General features: G+C 40.4%; 1 protein-coding gene across 1 annotated transcript; it reads right to left on the bottom strand.

The window, feature by feature from the left end:
• Nucleotides 1–4,903: 4,903 nt before the first annotated feature.
• LOC118381577 (guanine nucleotide-binding protein G(i) subunit alpha-3-like) lies at nt 4,904–10,859 on the bottom strand. Its single transcript, XM_035768497.2, has 8 exons — nt 10,064–10,859; nt 9,672–9,714; nt 9,359–9,500; nt 8,856–9,013; nt 7,647–7,775; nt 7,288–7,417; nt 6,289–6,442; nt 4,904–6,012 (listed from the first exon to the last, which is right to left on the bottom strand). The coding sequence occupies exons 1-8, from the start codon at nt 10,179–10,181 to the stop codon at nt 5,822–5,824; spliced, it is 1,065 nt and encodes a 354-aa protein (XP_035624390.1). The 5' UTR covers nt 10,182–10,859; the 3' UTR covers nt 4,904–5,821.

The following is a 10,859-nucleotide window of genomic DNA, read 5'->3' as shown; positions in this document are numbered from 1 at the left end:
ATATCCACTCCAACATTTGCAAATGGACTTGATTGAACTATTCCGAAGTGAGGGAAAGAAGGGGTGTTTAACAATAATATATATGTATATTAAAGGGGTAGAAGCATCCTCAACTTACTTGATGGACATGATTATGTTACTTAAAATATTAGGTCAAGATATTATCCCGAGAGTTGATTTACTAGGATCTATTTCTTTAAATAATGGATGACATTCTAGCTAATCAGGTAGAACAAATAGAATGCCAGAATTAGGGACCAGAACAGGTAGACATAGAAGTTGAAGATATACTAGCAGAACACATGAAAAGACTGTTTGTTAACCAAACCTGTATGTCCAAGATTTTGTGTCAAACAGGTGAATTCCAGGAGAATGTGATTCACTCAATCCAACCAGAAGACTGGGTGTGGATCCAGTCCCTGAGGAGAATAGACGGGAAGCAGCCCCGTTGGGAAGGCCCATACCAGGTTCTGTTAAACCACCGCCTTTGCCATTAGAATAGCTGAGAGAGTCAATTGGGTCCATGTTACCCACTGCAAGAAGGTATGTACACATATGAGCACGGCGGATCACACACAGAGTTCGGAGAAGAACCGAGTACCAACAGGGTCCGGGGGTTACCTCCTTAACGAAGATTTCCTATCCCGACCGTTCATCACTGTGGGTGATCCTAGAAGTGTGAGTATGCGGTGGTACCTAGCAGACAGACTAAGGACAGGAGAGGGTTGGCGGTTTTTGGGAAGAGTAAGGGTTCTGAGCTGCATCATAGTCTTGGTAACCTTTCTGATACATCCAGATCCACCACCTTCCTGTACTAATTATATGACGCCGTTGTCATTGATAAGAAGTAATAGATAAACTATATAATACACTGATGAGTGACTTACAGAGTAAGGAGTCAAAGAAGATCAAGGTGTATGATTTAAGGTAAACATTAAATAATTCCCTAGGAAAACAAATAACTTTACAGGGATTGGGTTGGCCAGATTGACGTACTCGGCCAACCCACCTCGGTTCACTTTAACTCCTGATGAGTACCAGTGTTGTAGATACAAGAATGGCACCAAGAACTCAGATGATTTTAATGGCTGAAAGGTAATCGTTAATGTGACTGACTTAGGTTAAGAAGTACAGGAGACAATTCTTAACCTCACAGCACCTATAACTGATGTAGGGTGGGCTTGTACCAGCAAAGGACGCATACGACAGAAACTACCAAAAAAGGGTGGTTAGGAACTTGCGCCCCGGGGTTATTGGTCCAACTAGTTTGAGTTAGTAATCAGAGGCCAGTTATACGAGGCTAAAGTAGGCACAGGAGGAGTCTGGATGGATACTATTGGCATCCTCAGGGAAGTTCCAGATGAATCAAATAGGTGAAGGCTTTGCCACTACCTTATTTTGGTGGTTGACAATAAATATAATCAACAGAGATTTGTGAATGATACTGGGGATGCAGTAAAGGGGTTCTCTGACCAATTATCCACCACCTCCCTCATGACCTGGTAAAATAGACTGACTCTCGATATGTTATTGGCAGAAAAGGGCGGGGTATGTAGAATGATTGGGGTTCATTGCTGTAGGTTTATTTTTTAATAACACAGCTCCAGATGGATCAGTGACCAAGGCACTGGCAGGTTTTACCATTGTCGTGTCTTTGGCTATGCCGGATTAATAACTAAAACATACAATTCTATAAAATAATTTATCCGTAATTAATATCACCTTATTGAGCTAATCATGTAAATGTAATTAACTAGAGAGTCAGGCACCACAAAATAATATTTATAGAGCTGTTATCTTCCGAATAAACTCTTAAAGATCTTGTAATATTTTACATCAATAGCAGTCAATATCTATCGTCATCTTACTTCAGTCTCATAATCTTGGTTATCTGCAAGAACCCTGGCTAACAAGTTGAATCAGCAATACAAAATTGGGTTTAATTATTTATTTACTAAATACCTAACTAATCACACAGAATTCACATACACAAAGAATGAATTATACCTGGATAATTCTTTACGTCATAGGAAAACATCCCTAGTGGGCGGAACAGATATGACAGCTTGTTACACAAAGGAAAAGGGGCTGGGTTGAGTGAAAGAGCGGGAAGACAGGAACAAAGGCGAAGCTGTGCTATCGTAAATACAGTATCTTATGCATTCTAAATTACTGCCCATTTGGAAAAGGAAAATGCAATACATTTTTACTCTGAGCTGTGCTTCAGTAGGTTGGTGGTAGATGGAAGACCGTGTTGCCAAACCGAGTCCTCTGTCCTTTAAAGAATGTCTCTGGTGGTCACTTGGATAAGTTGTAGTAACGTCGATGTGTGGTAGATGGGATACTCTGTCTGTTCCTTCCTAACCTGCGTTTGTAGCTGCGGTCGCTAACTCAACGGCTAGGAGGTATCACTTCTGTCGTGAATAAGAGTTCAAAGTTCATACCATTTGCAACCAAAGTTCATGCTGATGTTGGCTACGTTCTGTAGTTTTATCTGAACCATTCTGACAGGATCGTCATCCTGCCTCATCAGAACAGGAAGTTCTATTGTCGTCAAGGCTTTATATAGGAAGGGAGAAAAGGGGTGTGGTTCATAGTTTACAACCTCTGTCTCTTCACGTGGGCGGGGCACTGAGTGAGCAGCAATATCTTATGAAAACCCACATCTCACATTTTAGAAGCTAAAACCACATTTCATCCAATCACAAATAATTTCATATTCAAACATTTAAATTGAACAACAATTCCATGTGAATCCGATAACTCTGATGTGTAGACTTTCCACTATAGAGTTTGTCATCTTATCATTGATGAGAATGTCTCAGATGACAACCGAACTGACATCATATTCATTAAGTACCACCGCATATGTTCAATTGTTCAGATTACCAGAATATAGTTCATTTCCCCCCACATTCTGACGTTCCCAGAATCTCTTTGTTAACCAAGGGTTTTGCAAATGTAACCTCAATAGGGTAGAGAGAGGAAAAAGGGAGGAAGAGGTATTTAGGACTGTCATAAACCTACCCCCCCAGGCCAACGTCATGACACCACATTAGCTCATGAGTTAGCAGAGAACTCTGGGGTGGATATTTCCCTGACAGTGTGGTTTGACAGTATGTTTGGGAAATGGAAAAATGCCATAATCAATGTGTTGTGCTCAACTTTCACCTGTATGCGTGTTTTGGTTCTGTGTGGATGTTGTTTGGTCCCATGTGTGAGAGGTTTAATCACCAGAACTCAAGAGTGATCGATGACGCAACAGATGGTGAGATATGGGCCGATTCCGAGCTCCGACCAGTGGGATGACGAATACAGGCTTCCAGGCCTAGGAGATGGCTCCGTTTCTTTTAACTACGAGGAGCGAATGTTAGATGATACTATTTTCAATGTTTAGACAAGACTGTTCAATTAATTAAGATTATAATAAAAATCTTTCAAAAGAGTTATGATTGGATATAGGCTTGGAACAGTCATTGATGAGTAATCGATGTAAATACATGTATTGGTTTGGTTTGTTCTTGTATAACATTTATGTTTCCATATAGTGTTTGATGTATCAGTGTGTATTATTTAGTCATTAAGGGTGGATTGATAAGGGAATTATTAATTATTATTAAACCCATGGTTTTACAGATCTCGGGGATTGATCAGAGCTATTGATTGTCAGTTATTATCATTGGGATTGAAAATGATCTTGACAATACAGCAACTCCTCCCCCATAAGCATTTATGTCTCTTCTATTAATGTTATATCCTTGTATTGCTACTGATGTATCATCAAATTAATTATCTAAGTGAGTCTCAGAAATGGCTAATATATGAATGTTATCTGATGTTAGCAAGTTATTGATTTCATTAACCTTATTTCTAAGGCTACATATATTAATATGGGTTACTTTCAGCCCTTTCCTGGGGAGCTTATCAGAAATAGACATAATATTGTAAAGAGCAGACAAAGCAAGAGAAAAAAAATACATTCAGCAGTCCATTAATCAATTGGTGTGTGTGTGCGTGCATGCGTGCTGCGGAGTTGAGGCTATGAACCCATAGGCTTGGCTCTCTCATCCCTTCCAGGCTTCTGGACTGATGTCATCTTGCCGTTCTGTTTCAACTTGTCGAGCTGACACTGGGAGAACTGCAAACTGTTCTTCAGGTCCTGGACCTCTCTGGTCAAGTCATCCATTCTTTTATTAGTAGAATCCATGAGTATTTGAACAAAACACTTGAAACTATTTTCTTGTTGTAACAACTGCTTATAGGTCTTTTTATGTTCATTTAAAATATCCTTGATGAACAGAGCAAAGTAGAGAGATCCTTGATGAAAACCTGCTCCATAGTACTCAGGACCAGACTGGGGCAAAGTTTTACCTTCAACAGGACAATGACCCTAAGCACACAGCCAAGACAAAACGGGAGTGGCTTCGGGACAAGTCTCTGAATGTCCTTGATTGGCTCAGCCAGTCCGGACTTGAACATCTCTGGAGAGCACTGAAAATAGCTGTGCAGCAATGTTCCCCACCCAACCTGAGAGATTGAGAAGATCTGCAGAGAAGTATGAGAGAAACTGCCCAAATACAAGTGTCAAGCTTGTAGCGTCATACCAAAGAAGACTTAAGCAGTAATCGTTGCCAAAGGTGCTTCAACAAAGCACTGAGGGTCTGAATACTTTACATTTTCGTATAAATTTGCACAAAAAAAAATCTAAGAACCTGTTTTGCTTTGTCATTGTGGTGTATTGTGTGTAGATTGAGGGGGAAGAACTATCCATTTTAGAATAAGGCTATAATGTAATAAAATGTTGAAAAGTCAAGGGGTCTGAATAGTTTCTGAACCCACTGTATGAGAATCAACAGTATAACTTTTTTACAATCTTATAATTACTATTGAGTAATCAGACAAGTTTGGCCCACATTGAATTTAATCAAAGGAACATTCATGTTAAATGTCCAAATGGCAATGTGATTAACATAAAAAGGAGCATTTCAATGGCAAATACTTAGTTTCTAATAAGGCCACTAAGTGAAAGGCCATAATCTTTATACAAATAGTTATATACAAAGATAATCCAAAGAAAATAGGCAACATAATCCAAGTCAAGGCAACCATTACAAAAGCTTATTCTTTAAAAGTGGTTTAAAACATCAAGTGATATCATCTGAAAATTAATCTTACAGTTTACAGCCAGTAAACTACTTAAGTGTTATGTAACGATCTGAATTAAAACAATAAGAATTCAGCATATTAACATTACCAAGAGATAATTAAAAATACTTAACACTAGTGGACAAGGACATAACCATTTATACTGTAAGAAAGACTTCGTTATAAAGACAGTTAAAGAGTTATCAAAACTCAGAAAATGCATAGTAGTTGATATCCTATTCAACATTTACAACGTAATTAATACCTTTTAACCCTTTAAAGTGAACGCTGAAAGCCTAAGTGCAGATGTTTGAAAGGTTTGACAGAAATTTGGCAATAACATTCAAAAATGAGAAATCCAACACTCACAACTTAAAAAGTAAGTCCATAGCCATGAATCCACAACAAAAGTATAGAAAAGCAAAAGCACATAAGTGGCCTATGTAATCTTGTCTTGAAATATCCAAGGATTCATCATACATTATGGCAACAGTATATGGTCTAACAACCCCTATGTACTCTGCAGCCTACTTCTGCAGTTCAAACACTGAACCTTTCCAATAGCCAATCATAGATGTGGACTGTCAATGGCAATGAGCAATTCCCACTTGTAAATGCGCGAGAGGATTCCAACACACTCCCGCCCCTATGATGACAGGCAGATGTTGCAGGAGTCTCAGTACAAGCCAACCTCCTTCAGGCTGGCTTTGATAATGACATCAGTGACAGCGTCAAAGACAAACTGCACGTTCTTAGTGTCAGTAGCACAAGTGAAATGGGTGTAGATCTCCTTTGTATCCTTCCGCTTGTTCAAGTCTTCAAACTGACACTGAATGTAGGTTGACGCCTCTTTGTATGTGTTTGGACCTAGAGTAGTGGAAGAGAATGTATTCAATCTCATGTATGCACTTATTCTCAAAGGACATGCAAAATAAGTATAACTCAATACACTGCTTTGGGCAAACTAGCAATTTCCTATTATGGACAAACACTTGCTAAACATTAATTTCCTGCTTTGCCAAAGTGTGTCCCTGAGGCTCCTCCCATATTGCACAAGCTAATATTTCAAAATAGAGGTATTACTCATTACTCAGACATCTCAAACAAGAACCCACTATGTACAGCTGCTCTCCACTGATGTACCTGAGTACTCTGGGTAGCAGATAGTGAGCGGGCTCTTCTGGATCTTGTCCTCAAACAGATCCTTCTTGTTGAGAAAGAGGATGACGGAGGTGCCCGTGAACCACTTGTTGTTACAGATGGAGTCAAATAGCTTCATGCTCTCATGCATACGGTTCTATGGAGAGATGAGCAGTGTCAGGGTCTGTGTGTGGGTGAAACTGTTATGCAATCTCTCTTGATAAGACTTGATATACAGTACCAGTCAAAAGTTTGGACACCTCATTCAAGGATTTTCTACATTGTAGAATAACAGGTTAAGTGTGCCTTGAAATTCTAAATAAATCACAGTGTCACCAGCAAAGCAACCCCACATCTTCACACCTCCTCCATGCTTCACGTGGTAACCACACATGCGAAGATCATCCATTTACCTACTCTGCATCTTACAAAGGCACGGCGGTTGGAACCAAAAATCTCAAATTTGGACTCATCAGACCAAAGGACAGATTTCGACCTGTCTAATGTCCATTGCTCGTGTTTCTTGGCCCAAGCAAGTCTTCTTCTTATTGGTGTCCTTTAGTTGTGTTTCTTTGCAGCAATTCAACCACTAAGGCCTGATTCAGTCTCCTCTGAACAGTTGATGTTGAAATGTGTCTGTTACTTGAACTCTGTGAAGAACTTATTTGGGCTGCAATCTGAGGTGCAGTTAACTGTAGTGAACGTATCCTCTGCAGCAGAGATAACTCTGGGTCTTCCTTGCAAAGCAAAGGTTGGCTACTTTGAAGAATCTCAAATATAAAATATTTTCTAAACACTTTCGGTTACGACATGATTCCATGTGTTATTTCATAGTTTTGATGATGTCTTCACTTGTTCTAGAATGTAGAAAATAGTAAAAATAAAGAAAAATCCTGGAATTAGGTGTTCAAACTTTTGACTGATACTGTACATTTTATACTGCACAACCTTGTAAATACCACAGGACTATAGATCCAAGAGTTGATGCCCTGTCCCACTCACCATCTCCTCATCCTCAGCCAGCACCAGGTCATAGTCACTGAGCGCCACACAGAAGATGATGGCTGTGACTCCCTCAAAGCAGTGGATCCACTTCTTCCTCTCTGACCTCTGACCCCCCACATCAAACATCCTGCAGCCAGGACGAGTCAGACAGAAACATGAGGAAGTGAGAAAAATAGGACATAAAAAAAATGGGTATGAAAGGCAGTGAAACATTCATACAGTATGATGTGGTCACTACAGTGATGTACAAATAGCTGTGGGCTTTTCTACATTAGTGAATCATTATCTGTAGGGACAAAGTGCCTCAGTGATTATTAGTGTCAGTGCACAGAGTGCTGTGTTAACAGGTTACTGACTTGAAGTAGAGGTCCTTGAATGTGAAGTGTGTCTCCACGATGCCGGTGGTCTTGACTCTTGTCCGCAGAACATCCTGCTGCGTGGGCACATAGTTCTGCTGGGATATCCTGTCCAAGTCATTCAGGTAACTGAGGAGAAAGCAGACTGACTTAATGTAAAAAGTTACTTAAAAACACTACTACTTGCCAATTGTTGGATAATACAGTTTCAAATTGGTGAGCCAAGACATACAAATGGAAGTTCTGATTTTGAATCAACTATGGATTCGAACAACAATGCAAGTGAACAAATAAAGCCAATATAAAATAAACAAAGAAATGATTCCTAAAACAACTCAGAGCTTGTAATCATATAGTCTGTCTCGTTTGCCTCAAGTCCTGAAACCTCCCGTTTTTCCTAAATAAACTAAGTGACGGCAACTAGGGCGAGGACCATACCAGTATTGTGATACCTGTTAGTATCATGGCAAGGAAACAAAACACTAAGCGGATTTATGTTGGAAACAAACATGTTGTCATCCAGAGTCACATTTATTTATTTTCCAAGCAATAGCACAAAATATTTAGTATACAGTAGGTTTTTAAAGGACCAAAGAGTTGTCTGCTTCCAGTTTTCATTTTTGCCATGGAAAGAATATTGCGATAACGGTATTGTCCCGGCACTAACGGCAACCTGTTTCTGCCTTTAGGGCCGGAACTTCCCGTTTCTATTGTTTCAGCAGTGTGGTGCAACAGCAGCAGTATATCACAGGGTTCCTCCTTTCATGTCCTTACTGGTATCAGAGGAGTCAGACATGTCTCAAACTAGGAGTCAGTTTCAGGGAAATCATTCGTACCTAGCCAACTTATCTAGCAACAGGGGACTTTTTCCTGGTCCATGACTAACTCCCCCTCCCTCCTTCAGGCTATGTGCAAACCCTACACCTCAACCTGAGCACTTCCATTCTGCCACCTCTGGTCTCTTGGCCCTCCAACCGCTACAGGGGTCAGCTCCAGTTCAGCCCAGTCCAAGCGCTTTTGTCCTGGCAACGGCTTCCCCCTGAAGTTCCGACAGTCCCTGCACATCTTCCGAAAACATTTGAAACTACCTCTTCAAAGAGGATGGCCAAGTGTGCAAGACGATATCCCTCCTATCATTCACTATGGTTCTCTGGCCATCATAATACTTGATTCACGCAGTTTTACAGCAGATATTTGTAATGCTCTTACTATGAGGCTGAGTCGTTGAGCTGGTACTCTCTGGACCTGCCAAAGCAGATCTGGACCCCTCCATCCTGCCATAACCTCTTGATGACCCCAGCCAGTTCAGGGGTCATGACCCCTTCCTCTGCTGAGCTGGCCAAGGTAAAGAGCTGGCGGGCATCATCCTAGAGCCAAGCAAACAGTTACCAAAAGAAACTACTTCTGACAGCTCTCATCCTTGTGGGAACAGTATGACAACAGAAAAATGTCACTCAAATCAACATGTAAGGTACAGAATCAGCTTTCAAGTGATTTCCTTCACATGCTGACCATCCATGTTGTAATGGAATGTCTCTGCAGCCGTTGGATCATTCTGTACACTGTTCTTGTGAAGTTCATACTTCCTTGTAGTCATAACAAACAGAAACAACACTTACTGTGGTATTTTACAAATGGGGAAAAAGCAGTAGTAAACTACATACACTGTTCTAAAACCACTGGAATGTAAGAGAATCTTCAAGCTGACTCACTGATCTTGCTGTGTCCCCAAAGTCAATGGCGAGCCTGCCCATGGCTCTGATGATGGCGATGATGGACTGGATGGTGTTGCTGTAAACCACAACCCTGTACTGGCTACACTCCTCCTGTGTGTAGCCATCCTCATGGATGATTCTGGGTGCAGGAAGAGAAGGTTATCATTCACATCTTACTGGTGCTTGTGGTCAACATCTAATCTAGATAACATCTCAAAGGCTCCTAAATGATTAATCCCTTCATAAGCGTTCCTAATCAGTAAAAAGCTGTTTTGGGGGTGTGCACAAAACTGTTGAAATATGTACTCACTTCATCTGCTTTACAACAGTGCTCTTCCCAGACTCCCCAGCACCTTGAAGTGAAAAGTTTAGTGGTAAAGAGAGAAGCCATAAGATCAGGTAGAAAGTTTAAACTCTTAGCTCCACTAAACGTGTAAAGATATAAAAACAATCACGCAGTCAGTGCTCAGAACCAGCAGAATCCATCTGTTTAAGTTCTACACCCCACCCCCCACCCCACTGCTTTGGGGCCTTTACACCTGGTCTGAGAATCTAGCGGAAACAAATTAGGCTACACCATGAGCATGAAAGCTCAAATGAAAGTTGTCATGATCATTCAGTCATGAGCCCTACATAAAAGTAATCAATTAGACAAACACACTCTTCAAACCCTGCCAACGTCAGTCACATAGGAACACTCACCTAGAAGCAACAATTTGACTTCACTTGAAGCCTTTTCGCCAGATTCTCTCAGATTCCGATCAATGATTTTACTCCTCTCCATGGCAGCTTTATCTTCGGCACTTAGTGTGCAACCCATTTTGATCCCAGCAGGTAAATCCTAAATACTATGATAATGTAAAGCTGGAAACTACCTGGCGTTTGACAAGTTATCCAAATGGAAAAAACGTTCAGTAAAAAAGACGGAATGACATTCTAATTCTAACCACAAAGTTGTACTGTTGTGTCTGTCAAACGCTTGCCGCAGAATTCTGGTCCATGTTAACTACGACACGTTTCCAAACTACATTTGTGCGACGACGAGCATAATGGGGGGGAAAAAAGGCGTTGGCCAGCAAGCTAGCTAGTACATGTTAGCTTTTACTATGCATATGTCATGTAACTTGCTAGGAAGCCGAATACTTAACGTTTTAATAGAAGAGCATGAAAATTCAACATTCATTCGAAGAAACAAATGAAGTAGCTAGTTACCAAATTAACTTAATGTTAGGTAGCTAGAAATTGTCCGGTTGACTAAACAAAGTTAGTAGCTAACTGTAGCTTTAAGTTCTTTCCGGGTTGGCTTGAAAAGTTTTTTTTTTTTTTTTTTGCTGAATATCGTGAGTTACACGAAAAAAAATCAACACCCTAAACTGATTCAAAATACTCACATACGTCTAAATACTACTGGCTGTTGACTGCTCTTTTGTTAACAATTGAAATTGTCTGGCCCTACAATTATGCAAGCTTGCAGATGAGATGAGGAAACAAATGTTGA

This window comes from Oncorhynchus keta, chromosome 21, assembly GCF_023373465.1.
Source record: "Oncorhynchus keta strain PuntledgeMale-10-30-2019 chromosome 21, Oket_V2, whole genome shotgun sequence".
Classification (NCBI taxonomy): Eukaryota; Metazoa; Chordata; class Actinopteri; order Salmoniformes; family Salmonidae; genus Oncorhynchus; species Oncorhynchus keta.
This window is presented reverse-complemented; position numbering and strand designations above follow the sequence as displayed.

What these genes read in the sequence shown, in the direction of transcription:
- LOC118381577 (XM_035768497.2), bottom strand. Translation starts at nt 10,181, where the DNA reads ATGGGTTGCACACTAAGTGCCGAAGATAAAGCTGCCATGGAGAGGAGT. An exon ending in ACTGTTGTAAAGCAGATGAA is followed by an intron (nt 9,501 to 9,671) that starts GTGAGTACATAT and finishes TCCTGCACCCAG; the next exon opens with AATCATCCATGAGGATGGCT. An exon ending in TTCAAGGACCTCTACTTCAA is followed by an intron (nt 7,418 to 7,646) that starts GTCAGTAACCTG and finishes TCCTGGCTGCAG; the next exon opens with GATGTTTGATGTGGGGGGTC.